The following is a 23,142-nucleotide window of genomic DNA, read 5'->3' on the forward strand; positions in this document are numbered from 1 at the left end:
AAGTGGGACACTTAACTGACTGTTAAGTGCCCCATGTAAAGATTATTTAACCAACAGGTGAAACTTCACTGTTGGCTCTGTTGCCCGGGCCTGGAATACCGCATATCCTGGGGTTCAACTGCATGTGTGCACGCATCTGTGATGCGGTGTAATTGGCTCTTGACTAGTTCCCAGGGTGTGTGCGGGGGTACATTTTCCTATTAAGAAGCTGGTGTACGTGAACCTGCTCAGCGAAATCGTATATCAGAATGCTGATGCTCGTTTCCTGAAGATGCGGCAAAGATGCACGTGCCGCACCGCTCACGGAGCAACGGGCGTGGGGCGGTGGGAACACATTTGGGCTCTTGTCAGCATGCTGGCGTGAGGTGCAAAGACAAGAGCTGAAGTGAAGAAAAATTCTCAGAATATTCGTTCTCTAAAAAGGAGAAAAAAGTTATCCAACACAAAAATATAATCCGTGGATTTGGGAACACCCATTTTCTTTGTTTAAAAAAGCAAGCAAAAAACGTGAATGGGATTGAAACCTCTGAGGAGCAGGGCAGGATGTGTACAGAAATGGAGCATGGGCCAGTGCCTTGACCTCGTGAGAGAAACGACTGATTGTACAGCTAGCTTCCCCTTGTCTTTGCGGCTGTGACACCACGCGGGATGCCCCGCGTCTACACAAGGTGGCCGAAGCCTTAGCCCACAGCACACTCACCTGCCAGTGTGCTGTCTGTCACCTCTGGAAGGGAGTTGCTGTTTCAGTGGAAACATTTCATTCCATCATGTGAAAGTCAAGGCCCTGTCAAATGATCCTTTCTGGTGGCACATTTCAGAAAGTGTTAGAGGAGGCTTTAGCGTAATCAGCATCCATCTGGGAGAGAGTCTTGGATTTTAGTGGAATCCTTTGCAGCTGTGACATAATGGGTTTAATTTAACATTTGAAATGTCATGTGGTAACTGCATTGTGTCATTTATTGTTATTTTTTGATGTTTTATTTATTTTGAGAGAGACCACAAGCGGGGTAGGGCTGACAGAGAGAGGGAGGGAGAGAATCCCAAGCAGGCTCCATTCAATCTCCTGAACTGTGGGGCTCGATCTCACCAACTGCAAAATCATGACCTGAGCCGAAGTCAGGAGTTGGATGCTTAACCGACTGAGCCACCCAGACGCCCCTGCTTTGTGCCTTGAAGTGAATTTGTGGAAAAATGTTTGATTTTTTGAAACGTAACCGAAATGACATGACAGACATACGTAAGTAGTGAGGCACTAGAACATGGCGGCTTAAAGTTGATCTGTAGTGGGACCCTCGTTATTTCCTTTTTTAGGAATGGGAAGAGATTGTTTTCTTGCGGTGCCAGATGCTAACTCAGGTTGGGGCCCTTGAATAATTAGTACCATAGGGAGGGGAATCGGGGCCCTAAAGAGTCGGAGCCCATTGCTGCCTGTGATGGCCGCTGCTTGCTGCACTGAGAGGCGTGTGGTGAGGGCTTCCGTGGACTTGGTTGTGTCCCTGCACAGTGGGTGTGTTCTGTGCTGACACCACTGGATTCAGAGCAGCCCCAGCAGGGGCACGGGCCTGTGGGCATGTGAACGAGCTGCCTTCCTGAGCGCCTTCCACACCCTCCACCTGTCCTGACCCACGGGAGAGAGCAGCACAGTAGGAAACGGGCCGGTGGGGGAAAGATGAGGCTCCGTGTAGGCGGCCTCGGCTGAGGGAATTTGTGTGGAGGTGACTGCCAGCTCCCACCAAGCAGTGCCCGCTTACCACTGGTTGTCCTGTCTGGAAGCAGGGAGCCGCTCTGGGAGGTCTTTTCTAGCTCCAAATTTTTGTTCCTTTGCTTGCAAAGCAAGTAACTGACAATCACTGAAATTACTACAAAGTGCTGTAAAAAAGTGTATAATCATGAACGTTTGCTTTTTTAAAAAGTATTTATTTATATTGAGAAGTGGGGGAGGGGCAGAGAGCAAGGGAGACAGAGAATCCCAAGCAGGCTCTGCACAGAGCCCAACGTGGGGCTCCAACTCACAAACTCTGAGATCATGACCTGAAACCAAAATCAAGAGTTGGATGCTTAACCAACAGTCACCCGATTGCACCGATGTTTGCTTTTCATTTATTTATTTTAAAATTATTATTACTTTTAATTTTCTTAATTTTTTTTTTTGAGAGAGAGAGAGAGAGAGAGAGAGAGAGTGTGAGTATGAGCAGGGGAGGGGCAGAGAGAAAGGGAGAGAGAAAGAATCCCAAGCAGGTTCCGTGCTGCCAGCACAGAGCCCAGCGTGGGGCTTGAATCCACAAATCATGAGATCATGACCCGAGCCGAAACCAAGAATGCTGTGCTTAACCAACTGAGCCACCCAGGGGCCCCTGCTTTTTAATTAAACAGAATTTGCTTTCTATCCTTGGACACAGAAAGTACACGTTTCCAACTTTAATTTAGGTATACTATTGCATTTTATTTAACTTTTGTCTTTTTTCCTAATGTTAAGCTTTGGGCTAAAGTTAAAGTACAACTGCTGAAAGAAAAGAAAAAAGGAGGGGCGGCTGGGTGGCTCAGTCAGTTAAGCATCCAACTTCGGCTCAGGTCATGATCTCACGGTCTGCTGACAGCTTGGCGCCTGGAGCCTCCTTCGGATTCTATCTCCCACTCTCTCTGCCCCTCCCCCACTTGCGTGCATGCATGCACTCTCTCTTTCTCTCTCTCTCTCTCTCTCTTTCAAAAATAAATAAACATTAAGAGAAAAAACAAAGGAGAAGTGGGACTCTCATTAAAATATTTTGAAGCCCAGGGGCACCTGGGTGGCTCAGTTAAGCATCCGACTTCAGCTCAGGTCATGATCTCGCCATCCGGGAGTTTGAGCCCTATGTCAGACTCTGTGCTGACAGCTCAGAGCCTGGAGCCTGCCTCCAGTTCTGTGTCTCCCTCTCTCTCTCTGCCCTTCCCCCGCTCACTCTCTGTCTCTCAAAAATGAATAAACATTAAAACAAACTTTTAAAAAATATTTTGAAGCTTGTCGCCAAGGAGCAAACATTTCATTTGTGTGGTTTGAGTGTTAATTTTGATTTAAGATTGACAGTGACATCTTGCTCTAACTCTCCTGTAGTTGCTGCACTGATGGGGGAGCCGCATGCTCTTCTAGAGCATCTTTGGGAAGATTAGCCATGTAAGATGATGGTCAGCAAGTCCTGATGCATTTTTTTACCAGCTGAGCGTCTGCAGAGATCCCTTTGTGCATGTGGCATGTATAGATCTAGAGAGCTGGGAGCCATATTTGGGGTGGCCAGGATCTTCAGGGACTTTTTTCTTTCTCCATTGGGTTGGTTCTCTTAGCACTCAGTTCTCCAGCCTGTGGGAACATGTGATTTCTCCCATATGTGTCACGGCAAGGTTTTTTTCCCTTCGTTTTCTTCTTCTTCTTTTTTAATGTTTTTTTGAGAGAGAGAGAGAGAGAGAGAGAGAGAGAGCGAGCAAGCATGCACCAGAGCCAGGGAAGGGCGGAGAGGGGGAAAGAGAGCATTCCAAGCAGGCTCCATGCTGTCAGCTCAGGGCCCGACGTGGGGATTGAACCTACAAACCATGAGACCATGATCTGAGCTGAAATCAAGAATTGGGCACTCAACTGACTGAGCCACCCAGGTGCCCCAACGCAATGGCAAGGATTTTAAGGAAAGTACAAATTAAACATTGTCAAGAAGAGTGTTAGAAGTTTAATGAATGGGATGTTTGCAAATATATCCATATTTAAATGTAGCAGGAACCTTGCTACTAAAAGGAATTCAGTGGTAAATCCTTTTGAGAATTCTATAATCTCTCATTCAATGTTCTGAGGTTATAACAGTTCCGTCTGAGTTTTAGAAATTATTTTGTGTGCTCTTTCTTCCCGAATTAAAGCTTCTGGTGTGCACTGAGTCCCCCCTTGTGTGCCCTGAGCCGAGCGCACATCATGCCATCCCCTGGGCCTGGCCGGGGCTGCTGGAGTGAGGGCATCCGGGTTGTGGGGACTTCCTTGCCCCTCAGGCAGCCTTGGGGGCGGGCGCAGACCAGGGATGGTCCACAGGAGCAACAGTGACAGATGGTCCCCTTCACTGAGGCGGGATAGATGGTGTGCACCGAGGAGAGTTGGCCTGTGCTGCCCAAGTGCTCCTCCCCCAAGTGGGGCTAGCCCTTTTCATATTTTGTCCACTTTTGTATCACATTCGTTCTGTTCTCACCGTGTCGTCATTGGTCTGTTCTGTATGTAACATCCTCACACTACAGCCAGCTTGCCATTGTGGTCTGATCGTAGGGTCTCAGGGTGCTGGGTCGCACCTGCTCAGCCAGGCCCATGCTGCACAGCTGTCCCTGTTTCCGTGTGCGTTCACCGAGGGGAAGATGTTCCGTGAGGACAGCGTGGGGCTTCTCTTCTGACTCTTTTCTCCTGGGCTGCCACCAGCTGGCCCTGCTCCTGCCCCGCCGGGGGACCATACACCCCGCAAGTGGGAGAGCAGACGGGACTTGTGTTCCTCCCAGACTGGCTGGGATGTGCTGTTTCTGGGGTTCGTCCCCGTGGAGCATGTGCGAGCCAGTGGGCTTTCATTTTCATGGGGTGCTGGGTGTCTAGGACTGAGCATGTGATCTATGTGCACAGATGTGTGCGTGGCTCTCTGCAGGCCTCCTGCTGGGATGTGCCTTCACGAGCACTAACGACCGGCACACTGGGGCCTGAGAACGTGACTCGGACGTGGCAACCAGTGCTTCCAGAAAACCTGTTGCTTGTGTAAAATGAGAGTGATTGTTGTGTGTGCATCTTGAAAATTTTCTTGATGACTTAAAAGTGTAAATGGTTTTCTGGTGGGTCTTCCATGTCATGTGCTCAGGCTCAGGTTTTCTGATTTTCTTCTTTTGTGTGTATGTGTGTTGTGTCTTAAAACAACTCAGATTTGTTATCTTATGGTGCTGAAGGTCAGAGGTTCACAATCAGTCTCACTGGGCTCAATCAAGGTGTCAGCAGGCCACACTCCTTCTGGAAACTCTGGAAGGGTGTTTCCTGCCTCTTCTAGCATCTGGAGCCACCACACTCCATGGCTCATGGCCCTTCCTCACTTCTTACCTCTGAGGCCAGCTGCCCTGCTTCCCGTGCACCCTAGAGGACTGTGGTGACGCTGGGCTTGCCTGGACAGTCCCACGCTGGTGGGCAGGAGTGGACAGCTCTGGAGGCACAGGGTCTTTAGGGGCCTTTGTGGTCTTTGTGGCTACCTATAGGAAATCAAGGTTATTTCATGCTGTCGTTCGAGTTTTTTTTAATTGCCAGAAACATAGTTAGTACCTGATTCATCTTTATTTCTCAGAGAAGAGCATTACTGTAGTTATAGCTGAAATTGAATGTTTTTTCATAGTTTTTTAGTTTTCACGAAAGAGTCTAAAGCCTTTTTTTTTATTCTGTTTACTTTTTGTAGAATCTGCTATTCTTGGATAATATAATATTCCGACACTTATTCCGTGTGTCTTTACCAGACACGGCCCTCAGCATTGGCAGTCAGGGACACCGTTTCCCTCCCGTTCAGAGCCGACTTGCCTTTCTGTGGTGCTCTGGCACCTGGGCTGTGATCACCCAGCACTGCCTCCTTTTGGCTGTGCAGGAAGAACGGAAGTGTCCGTAGCCCAGCCTCTCACGACATGTTCACTATGGTGGGGCACAGGGTTCTGGGCTCGGAGTTGATGGGAGCCTGGCTGCAGACATGTCGGAGGTAACACATGGCTGCCAGGCTCCGTGTGGCCTTGCTGGGTGGAAGTGGCTGGCTTGTAGTTAATAGTTCCCGCACCAGTCTTCGGGCCGAGACTCACAGCAGGGTAATGAGGGGCTGTGTAAGGAAGTGCTGCCTGCAGCTTCCGGGCCCTGCATGCGGGATTCGTGTGCTGACCCGTGTGCTTGTTTCCCAGGTCCGGGCTCACCAGCTAGTCCTGCCGCCCTGTGATGTGGTAATCAAGGCTGTGGCCGACTACGTCCGCAACATCCAGGACCCCTCAGACTTGGATGCCGTAGCTAAAGATGTGTTCCAGCATTCTCAGGTACGGGCTTGGGAGGACGCCTGTGAGGTCTGCTGCTCCCAGATTCTTTACCATGATCAGGACCTTTCTCCTAAGAAAACAGACCTGTCACGTGGGCTGAGTAGAAGTGTGGACATGACTTGTCCATCCTTTCGGGCGATGGTCAGGGATTTCTTCCACCTTTTTCTGGAAAGGAATGTGAGTGGGTCAGGGTAAATAGAAGATGTGAGGTTGGTGTGAACTCCCTGCCTCTCTGGAAAGGTGAAACCACTGCCCCATTTGCGGGAGATGGGAAGGAAACCCTCTCCCGGCAGCAGGGGAAGCCCGGGACCCGCGGGCTGCGTTGCAGACCCGGCTCTCCTGACTGCGTGCCAGGAGTCAGTCTGAGTAGCGTTTGATTTATTGATTTTCCAGGAAGATTTTAACATTATTCTAATCTGTTAGTAACTTGAAAGCTGCAGGTTATGACACATGTGCTGAATTGTGAAAGTATGTTCGTGCACATGACCAGTGGCATGTGATTTACAAAGGTTTTCCTACGTTTATTTCAGTCTAGAACAGATGACAAAGTTATTCGATTTAAGAGAGCAATTGGATATTACTCAGCGACTAGTAAGCCTATGGCATTTCACCCACCACATTACTTAGGTAAGTAAATCAAAGCCTCTGTGAGGGTTGCTGACATGCAGTCATCGAAGAGATTTAAATGTTGGCCCAGTAGTCTTGGAGGTTTCTTCATGTGAAGTGAGGCATCCACAGTTACAGGGACGCATAGAGCCGAGCCCCCTGGGAAGACTCCGTAGGAGCCCCTGCAAGGATTGAGGAGCAGGAGAAACGGACCTGGGAGTAGGGGTGGGCTGGGGGGTGTCCAGGCGTGCTCTGCGGGGATGCCCTCTGGGCCACTTCAGCAAAGTGGATGGCTGTTTTCTGTTTTGTTGCCTAGGTTTTTTTGTGTTTTTGTGAAAGACCAAATTTGACTCAGATTTGAAATCAGGCAATAAAAATAATTATAAGCCATTTGCCTGAGCCTGCTTGGGAGTAATGTGTCATGGGAGGCTATGAAGCCGAGTGGACGTGCCGGACTCCTTCCTGAGTCCAATGGCCTTTCTCTGGGCCCAGAGCCATGGAGGTCTGAGAGATTGTGCTGTTTGTCTCCAGTTCCTGGGGTGGTTAGCAAGCTCCACTGTTTACTGGTTTTAAAAGATTAATCCCAGAGTCAGAATGTCCCAGATAATTGTTCTTTATGTGGTACATTTGTTGGCTTGCTTAGGCATAGCGCTGCAGCAGTGTGCATGGGGGGCCCATAGGTCACAGGTGAGTGCTGGCTGCTGGTGGCAGTCTCTAGGGTGCCGAGTGGCTGAGGAGGGCCGGGTGGCATTGGCTCTTCTGCTGGCCTGTCTGCTGTGACCCACGTAGGGCGGGGCTTGTCTTCCTGTGCCTGGGACATTGCAGTTTCTGAGTGTCACTGTCCAAGGCCATCAGCTACCAGCCATTGTGTCTCAGCACCTTGCTTTAACTCTCTGTGCACCGGCTCCTGCCCCTCCCCTAGCAGTGTCGGGTCGGGGGCAGCCAGGGCCCCACCGGCCACCTTTACCCTCCTGCTCCTGTAGGAAGGTATTTGACCGAGTGATTTAATCCAGGAAGAGCTGTTGAACCAGGACAGTGAGAGGACCGTGGTTTGGGGTCACTCTGCTGGACAGAGGGTGACATGGTGGGGCAAGGTCACATGGGGCCGTGGACACCGCTGGGACAGGTGACAGGCAGGGTCTGACGCCAGGGGCGAACATTCTGACCCCACGGCCTCTGGCCTCAGGCTTCCTGGTTACGGAGATGGCTGCCTGGATGCATGTTAACATGGAAGATATACATGACATGCTCTGTGACACTGTCCTCGTTCTCAGGGGGAGGGGATCTAGAGAAGACAAGGAGCGGTCTGCAGCCACAGAGCTGAGGAGGAGCTCGCAGAAGGGTGTCCTTGCCCCTTGTGTGTCTGCCCTGACGCCTGGTCCTCCTGTGGCATGGTAGTCGAAATGGTCGCTGCGGTGCACCTGGGACTAGAACGTTGATTCAGGAGGGGGAGGCAGGACGGAGAAAAAGGTACTAGTTGGTGCTGGTCTGAGCTGCTAACAGGGTTGGCAGTGTGCAGAAAGACAGGATGGGCTTTAAATTAGCTTTTAAGTTTGTGCTGCTGAAAAACTTGTAGGGTCATATGAAGTGCTTTCATGTTCTTAAGTCATCAGGCAGCACGTGAGGTAAGCATTTTATGGATGAAGGTGACACTCCCGGAATTTAGTTTCACTTCCTCTCAGTAGGTTTTGGAGAGCGGTGGTGGACTGGTGAAGAATTTGAGTGTTTGGGGCGATATTTTCCAGCAGGTCAGTGTGGGCAGTAACCAGCCGTATAAGCCTTCTCTGCAGCGTCTCCTGGTGCTTCTGACTGTGGCAGAGACCTCAGCCACGGGGCAGGGGTTTGGGGCAACGGAGAGTGTGGGGTGGCAGGAGTGTGGCCTGAAGTGTGTGGTGACTCAGGACAGAAGTCAAGGGAAGACTGGGCAAGGAAGGTGCATTTCAAGTTTCATACACAATTTGGAGCCAGCAGAAACCGAGTCATGCGAAATTGCCTCTGTTGTTTTTTTTTCCTGACAAATGTAAAGAAACAGTAATGTGAAGATAGTGCCTTTTGCCTGTTAAGTGCTGTTAGGTTCCCGCTATGGCACTGAGCAGGGAATGGAGAGCCTAGAAGGAGCAACTTGGAACTGGGGAGAGGCTTTCTCTGCAACTCAAGGTAGAACCCAACACATATTTTCCATAAAAATGTTTTTGTAAGCAGTAGACAGATCCGAAATGGTCTTTTTTGACCTTGGCCCGTTACATTATTGTCTAGGAAGACACATTCAGAATTTTCAACAACCACTGTTGGAAGCTAACTTTCTCATTCATTAGAACCTGTCTGTATTAATCATTTTAGAAACAGGAATATGTATAGCTTTATAGATCTTTTAAGCATCATGCTAGCCCTTGGAGGCTGTTGGGAGTGAAGATGGGGAGAGTTGGCTCTAACCAGAGCTTTCTCAACCTGGTTGGAATCGAGGTTCTACCCCAGAACTGCGATATCCGGGTCTTCACTGGGCCTCAGGAACCTGTGTCTTCCGAAGGAAAACCTCCCCAAGTCTGGCCCAGGTCAGGTGGACCAGCGCTGGGCAGGGCTGCCGGGTTCAGGCATCTTCTTTTGAGCCCTGGTCCTCTGCAGCATCGAGGAAGCCTCTGCTCTCCACACAGGGGCCGAGGGTGTGGAGTTTACAGGGGGAGATGCACACTCACCTGCCCCGTTGCCCCACGGGGCTGGGAGGCCTGGTTTGCACAGTGTGTGGTCCTTTTCAGGGTGAAAGATGGATCCAGTCCATACTGTCACTGTAGAGTGGGCCCCCAGAAACTATCTGTTCTTAGGTGGGTTTTTAAAATCAGTTACAGGTGAAATTAGTATTTATTTTGTGGGAATTTATTTGTCAGAAACACGGTATTGGGACCGGGGACCTAGAGATGGTTATGTTTTGTGCTTTCCGCCCCAGCACACGGTGCCTGCCACGTCCACCAGAGTCCCCAGTCTGAATGTAGGCGCACGTAAGACATGTCAGAATGGAGTTGGCAGCAGCGTGTGTGGTTCCTGGATGAACCATACTCCTTAGACCCTGGCTGTGCTTCAGAATCATTGCTGGAATTTTTGAAAAAAAAAAAAAAAAACGACAGAGCTGCTAGAGGCCCACCCACCTCAGGTCTGTGAATGGAGATGTTGTAGGCTCTAGCGATCCTGGTGTGTTTGTTCAGAGCTATGTGAGTGAAACCGAGGCCCAGTAAGTCTGAAGATACATGTGTGTTGTCTTCCTGGCCTCCCCCGTGAAACGTCGATGAGCTCCTGCTGCACATTCTTCAGAACCGCCGAGGTCTGGAGCACCGACAGCACCACGTGCTGGTGAGGAGGCAGCGCGGCAGGAGCGCCCGGTCACAGCTGCCAGGAACGCAGACCGGCCACCGTGGACGACCACGTGATGGTTTCTTGGGAAACTGCTCATCCTCTTACCATAAGGTTCCAGCAGTCACGCTCTTTGGTATTTACCCAGAGGAATTAAAAGCTTATGTCCACACAAAACCCCGCACACGATGTATACAGCAGCTGCACTCACAATGCCATGACTTGGAAGTAGCCGAGGTGTCCTTCAGCAGGTCAACGAGTAAATAAATGGTAGGCCCTCCAGGCAATGGAATGTTCTTCAGTGCAAAAGAAAACGGGTTATCAAGTCATAGAGAGACGTGGGTGAACCTTGATTGCATTCACGAAGTGAAAGAAGCTGATCTGAAAAGGATTCCACCTGTGTGACATTCTGGAAAAGGCAGAACTGTGGAGACAGTAAAAAGTCCATGGAGGGATGAACAGGGGGATGATAGGATTTTAGGGCAGTGAGACTATCGTGTGTGACATTGTAGGGGTGGATGCATGTCCGTGTACGTTTGTCCAGCCCATAGAATGAACACGTAGAGGGAACCCTAACGTAAAATATGGGCTCTAGTTAGTAAGCACGATGTGTCAAAATGGGGTCATCCGCGATGACTGCTGTGTCACACTGACTAGCAAGGTGTATGGTGTGTTTCTTCCCTGAGTTTTCCTTACGCTTAAAGCTGCTAAAAAAATAATGTCTTTTAATTGAGAAAAATCTCCTTGATACATCCGGCCCATGCCAGCACTTGCCGGGTGCTGGGCAGCGTGGCCGCGCAGGCATGCGGTCCGGGCCCTTCCTTGCACATGAGTGAGATGCGGCTCCCATGGCGTGTGAGCAGGTGGTTCAGACTGAACTGATGCTGATGAAGTCAGGCCCTGTTCTGCTTGTGGAACTAGTGTTTGAGCTGAGGTTTGAAAGTAGAGTGGGAGTTGAGCATGGTGATAATGGGGAGGAAGTCTCTTCCCTCAGGGGAGACGGAGGAGATGCGTGTGCGCCGGCCCTGAGGTGGTGTGCAAGGAGCCCGGGTGGCGGCGAGGGGAGGAGACGGCAGGGGCAGGGGTGCAGTTGGGTCCCAGCATGGCCCAGGCTTTAGACTTACCGTAGGGGCCGTGAAAGAGGGAACGGGTTGTTACAAGTTGCTTTGTAACTGTCACACACCCGTGTGTGTGGGTGCAGTCAAAACCAACTTCAGGGGAATGTTCCCGACAGCCCCTCCCCATCTCCCCATCAGGTTCCCTGCCCACCAGCTCTCCTAATTTTGTATCAGTGGTTCCCTTTGCTTTATGTGTGTACCCCGAGTGCTAAGTGGAGACGTGGAAGAAGGCAGGCTTCCCTGGGGGGCTCCGTGGATGGAGTGGCCCGGGTCAGGGAGCACAGGTGGAGCCAGGAGTAAGGTCGGCTCGTAGGAGATGGGAGCAGTGTGGCAGGAACTTGTGTGGTCGGAGGTGAGGAGGAGGCTCCCGGGGCTCCCCCAGGTGTGTGTGGCCCTCAGCAAGGTGCAGGGAATTGGAGGAGAAACCGGCTGCTACCACCCTGAGGGGCGTGGAAGAGGGTGGGGTAGGCGGCGGGAGCGGCCCACCCCCCAGGCCTAGTGAAGGGTAGGGCTCGGAATGGGAGCGGATCGAGCGGGCTTGCACTGTCAGAAGTGGGGGTCTCGTGGCACCTGGTGCACGCGTGGGGGCTGCGGCAGGGAAGTCGGGGATCTCAGAGGGCTTCGCAAGTCACCGGCCCCAGAGCCTACAGGCCAGGGGAGCCTGCCGGAGCAGGACTGTGCCGGCCTGTCAGAGGCGGTCTCCCGGGGCTGTGCCGGGACGGGAGCTGCCACCAGGAAGCCGAGACCTCTGGGTGCCCACGTCCTTGCTGGCCTCCTTCCAGCAGACCGGCCGCAGGCTGTTGATGGCCGGTGATGGGTCTGCAGGAGAGCATACCTGCCTGCTGTCTCACCTGGGAGGAGGGGGACTTGCTGTTGGCGTCTGGGGGCCGGGGCTCGAGAAGGTGCGTGTGCAAATGTGAGGGAGACGAGGGCTGGTCGGTGACGTCATCAAACTGTCCCATCAAGTGGCGCTGGGCTTTCTGTGTTAACAGTCTCTTTGTAAATACAGCTCTACCTCCACACAACATACCTCCCAACACGTCGGGGCAGGGTCAGCAGATGTCACCCCAGAAACGGAGACACTGTGAGTAAAAGGATGTGGTCCCCACAGGACTTCAGCTGATAAGACAGGTCCGTCTCTAGGAAAGCAGGGTCGCCCAGGCATGACCACACAGATGCAACGGTCACGCGACCTGCTGGGAGCAGAGAGTGATGGCATCTTCACCTGCGCCAGTGGAGCGAGTGTGAGTGAGGAGCCCACGCTGCCCCGTTCTGTCCTGTCCGATGCCACCTTGGCTGGCCTGCCACTGGGCTCACCCCTGGGCCTCGGGGCCATGCGGACGGCCCTACACGCTATACACGACCTGCCTGCTGCCAGTTGGCGGTGCGTGGCTCAGGCCCATCGCCCCAGTCACCATATGGAGGTCTGCCTTGGTCCCGCGGGGCAGGTGCTGCGCCGTCCTGGCTGCTGCCTGTGCGTGTCCCCTGGAGCACTTCCAGCGTTGTGCTATCGTAACGATCACTTTTTAGCATCCCCAGATGTTGCACACTGTACTGTTGCTCTACTTTACTAGTAAGTTTTTGAAATTTGGCATTTAAAAAAAATTTACGTGATAGTCATATAGTTCTTACTAAAGCCACCATTCCTGTGGTTTTTGCTTAAGCTTTTTTGTTACGGAAAGACTTTCTTTAAATGTGACAGTAATACAGAGGGCAGCGTCATGAGCAGCTGTGTGCCCACTGAACGGCTTGAACAGATGATAAAGTTTGTTTCACATCTTTCTTTAAAGAAATACATTATTAGGCTTTTCTGGAAGTCACATCTATCTACCTCAAGCAGGTTTTTGTATTTTCCTGCCTCATTCATATGGAGTAACAAATGGTGGTGTTAATCTGTGATTAAATGCCGTATTGTACGTGTCATTCTGCCCTTGCTATTTTTGGCGGTGTGTCCATGTTCATCTCTTTCTGTTTTTATCTTTTAAAAGCCGATGGGCATGGTATTAACGTCAAGCCCCCAGGGGTCTGACAGCGTATTCTGCCGCAGAGAACCGTGGTGTCTCGTGTGGAACAGAAGGTCTGCTTACTCTTCCTCCCTTTCGAGTCTTGAGCATCGTCCTCAGACTCACAGTCTTTTCCCAGGACCTTTCATTCAGATTTTTGTGAGTTTATTTTAGTCCATGTGCTATGAAGTGATACAGGCCATCTGGTCTCATGTCTTTTTGAAAGGTCATTTTTTAAAAAAACCTGAAAACCAGTCATTTTTTAGGAACAGAAACCGCATCTGCCTTTAGCAGCCACTTGGCAAGGTGTCTTTGGGAGGTGGACCCGCTCTCCGTGGGGTCTCCTGGTGGCTTTTCAGGGTGCGGTGACAGGAGGGCACGGCCTGTCCAGTCCCCAGTGGACAGAGACTGGCTTGTTCTGTCGGGCTCACACAGCCACGTGGATGGTGTGCCTTCCTGCCCCCGTCTCCATCGGCCCACATGCACGGCGTTCTTTGCTGCGGGGCGCTGCCATTCCCGCTCAGAGGGAGAGGGTCAGGGGCTAGACAGATTTGGATATGACTCAGGACACGTCCATCACTCGTGAGACCCCTGCTCTTGAAGACTCGGGCACCGTGTGAGCTTTGGCAATGCTGCACCCCGTGAGGTCCACGTGTGCTGCCCAGACTCGGCAGTGGTGGAGGTGCTGGGTGAGCACCCCGCTGGCTCCTGGCCCTGGGAGCTCTGTGCCCACAGTGCCGTGGTCAGGAAGGCAGCCCTCATCCTGGGGAACCGCTCGCGTTCCTGGAGTTTGGGGCTCCTGCTGGCCCGAGTGGCTTCCCCGGGGTCCCTGGTTCTTTCGGGTGCCCGCTTGCTTTTATTAGCAGAGCTGTGTGGAGCCTTCTTCTCTCCGGGTGACAGCCTCTGGCTCCCCTCGGGAAGGCCTTGCCTGGTGTCAGCTGCCCCAGCCGCCCTGAGCTCTGGGAGCTGGTGCTTCTGGAAACTGACAGCGTTCAGCCCCTCCCGCCTCTGCCTTCATGCCGGTCTTTGGCCCGTGGGGCCTGCCTTCCAGAGGTTACTCATCTGGAAGAGGATGGAAATAAGTTACACAAAATTCTCCTTCATGTGGCTTTATGTCTTAACTTCTGTAGAATATCACTATTGAGTAAATACATCCCTTTGAATACAGTTAATGGCGTTGGGAAATTTGACTTTTTTTGTAGGTCTTGAAACCTAGTATTGGTGATAGGGAACATATTGACTTACTCTTTGAATCTGAATTTTCAAATCTGTGTTTTTTATGCCACACCTGAAAATCGTGCATCGCGCTCATCGGCATTAGAGAATTTAAAAATTCGTTACTTTGTCACTCTTGTTGGTTTTGGCTAGCGTGGCTTCTCTGTGGTAACGTGCCTGGTGGTCAAGTCCGTGCTGGCTGGCTGGGCTAGCTGGTTCCCGGCAGAGCCTCCCGGTCGACACCGTTCCTTCCAAGATGTGTGTGGTCTTTAGAGGCCGCTGGGGGGCGGGGGGCGGGGGGGGTGTTGCTGGCGGCATGTCATCCCGGGTGGCTCCGCTGTCCGGCCGCCGTGTGTGTTTTCCTCATCGTTCGCAAAGAAGTCTCTAAACATTGTTTTCATCATGAGAACATTTTTCATACGGCGACTAAATGCCTTTTTCACGTGCCTCTCTCAGTCTGTGTAGTCTGCTAACAACAGCTTCTCTTGATAGAGCGTCTGTGACAGGAGAACAAGGACCCCCATGTGTAGCCGGGGTCAGTCCTGAGAGGCGTCCTTGTCACGCAGCACAGTGCTCCGCTTAGTGGTGCGAGGGCACTGAGAACCAGAACTGGTGCACAGGGAGGCATGGCCTGGCTTATCGGGCAGTTCTCCAGCCTTCAGAGAAGTGTAGACAGGTTAATTCACTTATTAGACTGGGTTCTGAGAGATTAGTAGCTCACTTTGCAGGTTCTCAAAGGTTTATTGGCAGTCAGTGACTTCAGTATGATTTTAGAAAACGTTCTTTCTTTGGAAATCTTTGTTCTTAAGTTATGGTTTGTTTTTAGGGAAAGTCTGTGCTTTTCAGGAAGTTTGTAGCGCATGATGGTCAAAATTTTAGGGAAACAAAAGGGTCCCCTTCCCTTGAATGCTGCTGTGTATTGGCATGGCCGATGTTCCGTGTGCTTTCTCAGAAGTTTCGTGGAGCAGGTCAGCCACAGGAGGCAGTAAATTGCACTTCTCACAGTAAGTTGGGGTGTAGTGTTAGAGCTTGAATGGAGTTCATAGTGTTCTTTGCAACCGAATTTGGCCACAATTCAGAATCACCTGAGAAGGGACTTAACCAGTTACAGCATCGTGAGTCTCAGACTTTGAGGCTCTAATCTCCTGGGTCGGAACTGTTTGATCAGAAGTGTCTCCTCGTATGTTTGCATGTGCATATGTGTATGTGGGGTGAATATGTGTGTATGTGAGGTGAACATGCATGTGCATGTGTGTGTATTTGGGGTGAGTGCGTGTACATGTCTGTGCAGCGAATGTGTGTGTGTGCATGCATGTGGGATGTGTGTATGGGCAAGGGTGCATGTATTTGTGATGAACACGTGCATGTATGTAGGGTGAGTGCGTATACGTGTATGGTGAATGTGCGTATGTATATGCACGTGTGGTGGACGTGTGTGTGAGTGCATGCACATGTATATAAGGTAAGGGCATTTGTGTGTGGTGAATGAGCGTGTGCATATGCGTGTATGTGAAGTGAGTGAATGTGCATGTGTTTGCATTGAACGTGTGTGTGTATGTGGGGAGCGTGAGTGTATGTGTGGTGAATGTGTGTGCCTGTGCATAAGTGTGTGTGTGGCAAAAATGTGTGCACGTGCACATGCATATGTGGTGAGCATGTGTGTGTGGGGAGTGTGCTCTGTGGTGAATGTGTGTGTGCGTGTGTGGTGAGTGTGTGTGTGGTGTTGGTGTGCATGCATATTGAGTGTACTGTGGTGAGTGTGTGGAGTGTGTGGTGAGTGTGCTATATGTGTGGTAAGTGTGAGTGCAGGTGCATGTTTTGGTGAGTGTGCTGTGTGGTGGGTGTGGGCGCATGTGGTGAATGTGTGTTTGGTGAGTGAGTGCATGTGGGGAGTGTGAGTGTGGTTGTGTGCGTGTGGTGAGTGCATGTGTGTGAGTGTGCTGTGTGGTTAGTGTGTGTGGTGAATGCAAGTGCATGTGTGTGATGAGTGTGCTATGTGTGATGGGTGTGGTGAATGTGTGTGTGGTGTCAGTGCATGTGTGGGGAGTTTGTGAGTGGTGACCATGCATGTTGTGTGTGTGTGTGTTGTGTGTGTGGTGAGTGTGCTGTGTATGTGAGTGCGTATGTGTGGCGTGTGAGTGTGCATGGTGAGTGCATGTGTGGTGAGTACGTGTGTGTGGCAAGTGTGCGTGTGTGGTGTGTGTGTGTGTGTGTGTGTGTGTGTGTGTGTGGCAAGTGTGCGTGTGTGGTGAGTGTGTGAGTGATGTGCACATGTGCCAGCACCATCACTCTTAGCTAGTTGCCCTGCAGTTGTGGAAGTGACATCTCAAGCTTCCCTCCCAGCAGGCTGTGGGCTAGGCACTCGGAGGTGGGCCCTCGCATTGGACCGTGACCGTGGCCTCTGGGTGCGTGGGTACCGTGGCGGGGAGAAGTTAGTCACCGTCCGGTGCTGCCTGGACCGGGTGGCTCTGGGAGCTCCGGTTAGGCACTGGGGGGAGTTCAGAGAATGGGAGGGAGGGTTTGGGTTTAGGGATGCTCGTTCGTTCTTATATTTATTTAAATGAGTCTCGGAGAGTTGGCGGGGCGGGGGGGGGGCAGGGAGAGGTAGGGTTTGTGGGCTGCTGGTTTTCCTGGTGTTGCCCAGATTCTGAAGTCGGAGGAACGCTCTACCTGGTAAAGGATGTTGGCGTCCAGGGGTCTCTAGGCTTGGTTTTGTTGGGTTTCCAAACAAAGCTTAAGGAGGAGATGGTGTAGCCTCAGGGCCCCGTGTCTGCTGTCTGTCCCCACTGTTTGGGCTGTGGGGACACTCAGGGCTCAGGTGCCTGAGGCCTGACTTCATAGGCACCCCATCCCTGGCTTGTGTGGGGGAGCAGAGCCTTGAAGGGTGTCCTTCTCATTTTTATTACATTGCTAAGCAGTTTATGGTATTTGGAAGTGTTCTGATGCTGAGGCCACGGGCCCCGTCAACACACATTGGTCACCACGTGTCATGCTGGCCGATGGTGCCCTCTCAGACTCCGGGAGACCGAGGTCGTGGGCATGCAGGTGTGCGGGCCCGCGGGCCCAGCTGATCATCCTGCCTCCCGTCTGCTGTGGGGCCTGGTCCTGCGTGTGTCCACAGCCATGTCTCCGCACGCTTGTTCTCGGGGCTGTGCTGGCACGGTCAGCACGAGGGGTGGCAGAGTGAGTGCGGCGTCCGTAGGACAGGTGTATAAAGTCACGTTCTGAGAGCGCAGATCCCAAGTTCGGTCCATGATGTATGTGAAGCGTGCGGCCTGGTTGTGGTTTTGCCTAATGGCCGCAAACTAAGTATAGAGGCAGCACCTGCCACATTTCACCGTTTGTATCAAGAAGCTTGTCAATAGCCGAAAACTGAATTTTAGTCTCAATAGGAAGATTCCATTGCCTCACAGACGTGAGGGGAAGGGTCTGTCCCCACTGTGTCCCTTCGGAGCCTGTAGTCTTAGGGCTTTGAGAAGCCGGCAAGGGGCGGAGGGAGGGTGGTCCGGATGCCTGCAAGTTAAAATCCTAGCTTCAGTCTGTAACGTTGATCACCGTAAAATTAACTGTGTTTTAATGTTAAACATGAATTTCCAAAGGTGTTTGGGTAGTGGGATCAGTGTGGTGTTATCCCCTGAAGAGGGACAGGGCAGATGGGGACATGTGCTTGCCACTCTGGTGTCCTGAGCTCGTGCTCTGCTAACAGCTGCGTCGTTTTCTTTCCTTGTCGACGGAACAGCCAGACCAAATCCGTTCGGAATGCCTGGGATAGTGCCACCGTATGTCCCCCCCCAGATGCTCAACATTCCGCAGACCTCTCTGCAAGCAAAGCCTGTGGTGAGTCCTCCCCCCACCCCCCACTTCCTGCTCCCAACCTGCCTGCCTTGGGGGCTGCTGCCCTTGGAAGCTGCACAGACATCCGATTTTCGCGAAAACTAAGATCATTTCTGAAGCTGTCAAGCTGCTCTGTGGAGCAAGTGCCAGTGTTCGTTGAATTAAAGCTTAGCCAAGACCAGGCAGTGCTGACCGGAGTGCGCGCGTGACCTCTGCCCTCTCTTTCAGGCCCCGCAGGTGCCCAGCCCAGGTGCCGCGGGCCAGGGTCCGCACCCGTACAGCCTCGCTGAGCCTGCCCTCGCGTTGGAAACGAGTGGGAAGAGTCTGACCGAGCACAGCACCTACAGCAACATTCCTCACGAAGGAAAGCATACCCCGCTGTATGAACGGTCGTCCCCGATCCACCCAGCTCCAGGCGGCAGCCCCAACCACGTGGATTCAGCCTACTTTCCAGGGTCTTCTACGTCATCGTCTTCCGACAACGATGAAGGCAGTGGAGCGGCTGCAAAGTGAGTGGGTTGTGGAGCAGCTGTGGCTTCCCCGGGGTCGGTTGGCCGTGTCAGGCGCATCAGGCAACCTGGGCTCTGGGGCGGTCGAGAGCTGAGCACGGAGGCGTGGGGGTGTTGTTTGTTGCAGGAAGGCGATGTCACTGTGCACGGGTTGGGCTTCTTGGACATGGGCGAGGGGCAGTCAGACGCTTCCTTGAGGCTTCACAGGCTGGAAGTCTGTGCTCGTCGGCCGCGGCCTCGGGCCACTCCTCTGCTGCAGTGGAGGTTTAGGAAAATTGGTTCGTGTGACCCTTTAGACGTGGTGAAGTTATCTGGTAAAGTGCTGCTGACTCTTCCTGTCACCTGGCCTGGGGGACCCCAGTCTCACCCCCGAAAAGCATTTTAAGTTAGACGCTGGTGGCTTCTAGTCTTCGCTTCTGGATTGAGGGGACCTTGAATTTCCTTCCCTCCTGAATTGAATCCAGCAATTCAGATCTCAGCTCAGCAGCTCGTAGACTATTCCTTAAATCATGCTGTTCACCTGACTGGAACCAGAGAAAGCTGCAGTCAATGTTGGAGTCATTGCTGGAGGGGAGGTTTTTTTTTTTCTTAAGTTTATTTTTGAGAGAGAGAGAGTGAGAATGAGAGCAAGTGGGGGAAGGGGCAGAGAGAGAGGGAGATAGAGCATCTCTAGCAGGCTCTGCACTGTCACCACAGAGTCACATGTGGGGCTCAATCCCACAACTCTGGGATCGTGACCTGAGCTGAAATCGGGAGTTAGATGTTAAACTGACTGAGCCACCCAGGCTCCCCAGTAGAGAGGAGTGTTTTAAATGTGTGTCCCCGAGTAAATGAATTTTTTTTTTTTTTAAATTTTTTTTTTTCAATGTTTATTTATTTTTGGGACAGAGAGAGACGGAGCATGAACGGGGGAGGGGCAGAGAGAGAGGGAGACACAGAATCAGAAACAGGCTCCAGGCTCTGAGCCATCAGCCCAGAGCCTGACGCGGGGCTCGAACCCACGGACTGCGAGATCGTGACCTGGCTGAAGTCGGACGCTTAACCGACTGCGCCACCCAGGCGCCCCTTAAATACGTAACTTGTTAAGAGTCTGATCAAGAAAGTTTTCAGTGCACTATCTTCCTTCTCTTCTTAAAAACTCTTGAGTTTTAAGAAACCTGACTCACAAACAAGGAAGAAAAGGGGAAAGGAAAGGAAAGGAAAGGAAGGCCTTTCTTATTTCTTCATCTCCTCTTCTTCACTGCACTCTGGCTCATGGCTGGACATCCAGGGCCCCTTGGCCCTCCATCCATGGAGATGGTTTCTCGTCTTCTGCAAATTCGCACTAGGCATGAAGGCTGAGGCTAGACGTCCCCTCTCTTGTTCTTTCCTCCATCTGTAGAGTGGATGCAAGTGTCCCCTGACCTCAGGCAGGAGTTACTGAGGGCTTTGCTGCCATGCAGGGGCCGTGTGCTCCGTGGAGCAGTGGTGCATAAGTCCATGCGGTTCTGAAATCCCGACATGAAGTATTAAGCTGGACTTTGCATTCATTTTTCCCAGTTAACTTTCTGGGAAGGGCGTATAGTGGAGACTGAGTGTGACTGGGCCGGGGCCTGGGATCGTGTGTGTGGAAATGAGAACAGCTGGTCGAGTCTCAGAAGCCCTTCCGCACTGAAATTCTAAGGCACTGAGTTCTCTGTTAATAACTGGTACAGATTTGGTCTAGTGAGAGACATGCTTTCTAGATGGCTGGGAGCAAGGCCCAAAGCAGGAGGGTGTGTGCCTGGGCCACCCGCGGGGTCCCCCACAAGTGTGCCCAGCCGCCTCATGGGCCTGGGAGATGAGGGGGATACTTGCTGGAGGGCCCTCAGCTCTACCCTGACCGTGTCACTTGTCTGGCCCTGCCCTGTGCTTTCACGGTGCTCTTTGGGGGAGCTGCTAGAAGGGGGCTTCGTGTGTGGGGCAAGCATCCTCAGCCTCAAATGCAGACATTGGGAGGCCTTGTCGGCCTGTCACACTTTAGTTTTCTTGAATCTGCTTCGCCTCCCCGTTTATCGTGATCAGCAGACATGTTAAAACAGAGAGGAGGAGGGAGGGAGAGGAGGGGGATGGCAGTTGTGCCCGGGGCTTTGGGGCCAGACGCCAGGCAGAGCAGGACCTGGGTCAGCCCTCACAAACGTCCCTGGCCCGCATTCCTGGTCTCCAGCGTGAGCTCTTCAGCCTGAGCGTGTTGTGTGTTGTGTGCACTGGCCACGAGCACAATAGGGTGTCTCTATTCTGGCTCAAAATCTTGGTAGGAGTGGGAGGTCATGACTTGCTTTGGTTTGGACTTGAATTGGGACCTCTGGACTTGGATCTGTTGTTGGGATGGTCTTCAGGGAAGGAAGTACATTAAGCCAAGGGACACTGAGCACTTGTATGCGACGGGAACATGGCAGCTTTTGGCATGTTTCTAATGGATGGTGCTGATAGGTGACAGGGACCACTACTGAACAAAAGCGAATTGACCTGTCCCCTCCCCCAAAACATGCTACAAATGAAAAAGACAAGTATTTCAAGTAGCAAAAAATATAACCTGCAGTTCACAGAAGAAACACAGATGATCAGGAAGCATAAAAGATGTTCACCCTCACCAAAGAAGAGAAAAAAAGAATGTTAAAACATAACGAGGTACCTTTTTGTGTAACCTATAAAGTTAGCAAACATTTATTTTGAAAGATAAAGTTCAGGGGATGCAAGGCTTCGGCAGACGGAGAGGCTCTCCTGGCATGTCCGGGGGGCACAGCTCCCTGCCACGAGGAGGACATGAGGTGCGCCATGAGCACTGCAGGTGGGTGTGCTCACGGCCACCGCTCAGGTTCGCACGGTGGCACGTGAACTACGCATGCTCGGCAGGCCCGCCCCTAATCCCCCTGCTTGCATACCTCGGTGGCAATCTTGGCCCTGGAGGCGGAGGGGCCATTGTTGTCACAGGTGCCTGCAGAGCCCCAGGCCAAGGGGAATTGGGCATCCTTAGTAGGCATGGCTGCCGCCCAGGCTGTGCTGGCTCTCTCACTGTGGCCCTGTTTCAGTCGGAGGACAGAGGCATCTGAGGATTATTTTCTTTCTTTTTTTTTTTTTAATTTTTATTAAAAAAAACATTTTTTTTTAACATTTATTTATTTTTGAGAGACAGAGCATGAGCAGGGGAGGGGCAGAGAGAGAGGGAGACACAGAATCCGAAGCAGGCTCTAGGCTCTGAGCTGTCAGCACAGAGCCCGACGCGGGGCTCAAACCCACAAACGCGAGTTCATGACCTGAGCCTAAGTGAGACGCTTAACCGACTGAGCCACCCAGGCACCCCCCTGAAGATTATTTTCAAGTGACGAAAAGAAATATTCTGCTTTCTAACTCCGTGTTTTTTCTCCTGTTTTATTGGAGTGTCATTAGCACGTACTTCTTGCTCTATTCTCGGTTAGGTCTTTGTGAAACGAAAACTAAGGCACTTGTCTTTCTTCCTGGCCTTTGTCAAATCTTTGTAGTGTTCTTTTGGTAGAATTAAAAAGTATGATGGAATCCTTGTGGAGGTGTTTGTCTTATATTATTTTCACATATTCATTGGCTTTTAGATACTGAATCTGTTCTGAGTTTGCTAATTTAAAGTTTTTAGTTCTTTGTTCTATATGTTTTTCTAAGAAATACGGAAATCTCTGTAAAAGTCAGAAAACTGAGACGTTAGAAAATACGGTACAGGAAGTCTCTCAGGAGCCACCTCTAGAGACACAGGTGTTTTCACAGACAGGTGAACACACAGGTACCTTGTTTTTCACTGCGTGTCCTAACGTGCCTTTCTACTCATGGGGTCTGATCTTAGGGTCAGCAGCTTGCCTTCTTTCTTACACGTGGTATGCTTCTGTAATAGTGTGTTCATGATCGTGTGTGGAGATGGGAGTGTGCGTGTGTGCACTGTGCATCGCTTCAATGTTTGGCTCTGATTACTGACATCTTGAAATGGATGTTTGAAAGTCCTGTTAGGAGAGAACATGAATATAACATCTCTGTGCTCTGTGGCGTTGTTTGTATGGATTGCTGTTTCGTGTTCCTGTGCACGTGGGTGTTGGTATGGGGTCAAGGTGGCATCTGTCAGATAGGATTTGCCGGCTCCTGTGAGTCCTGTGGGATCAGATCTGGGCTGTGGAAGGTCCCTGTCGGTGCCGAGGGCCTGCACACCACTGTGGGGACACGGTGCTGTGGGGACCCAGGCCCCAGCCTCCTGTGGCTGGTCGCGCCAGGTTTTGGTGGCCTCGTGGTTGTGTGGCCTGGAACTCACTGGGCCAGGCGTGGATGGAAAGCGTCTAGCTTGTTTGTGAATTGAATCAGCTGATGAGTAACCACAGTAAGTGATAGGTAGCATCACTATTTTTTCGGAACGCCAATTCCATTTTAATGTGAAACACCTCAAGAATTTCATTCTGTGCCCTTGACCTAGTGGCCCAGGAAACGTGCTTCCTCTGCCAGGTG

General features: G+C 51.7%; 1 protein-coding gene across 2 annotated transcripts in view; it reads left to right on the forward strand.

The window, feature by feature from the left end:
- The window catches only part of FAM120A (family with sequence similarity 120A), a 96,830-nt gene that overhangs the window by 30,439 nt on the left and 43,249 nt on the right, over window positions 1-23,142 (forward strand). For both annotated transcript variants that reach the window (XM_043567331.1, XM_043567330.1), the window contains exons 4-7: window positions 5,908-6,036; window positions 6,567-6,663; window positions 18,060-18,157; window positions 18,383-18,663. In XM_043567331.1, coding sequence (XP_043423266.1) covers window positions 5,908-6,036; window positions 6,567-6,663; window positions 18,060-18,157; window positions 18,383-18,663 — 605 coding nt within the window. The remainder of the gene's footprint in view (window positions 1-5,907; window positions 6,037-6,566; window positions 6,664-18,059; window positions 18,158-18,382; window positions 18,664-23,142) is intronic.

This window comes from Prionailurus bengalensis, chromosome D4 (assembly GCF_016509475.1).
Source record: "Prionailurus bengalensis isolate Pbe53 chromosome D4, Fcat_Pben_1.1_paternal_pri, whole genome shotgun sequence".
Taxonomy (NCBI): domain Eukaryota; kingdom Metazoa; phylum Chordata; class Mammalia; order Carnivora; family Felidae; genus Prionailurus; species Prionailurus bengalensis.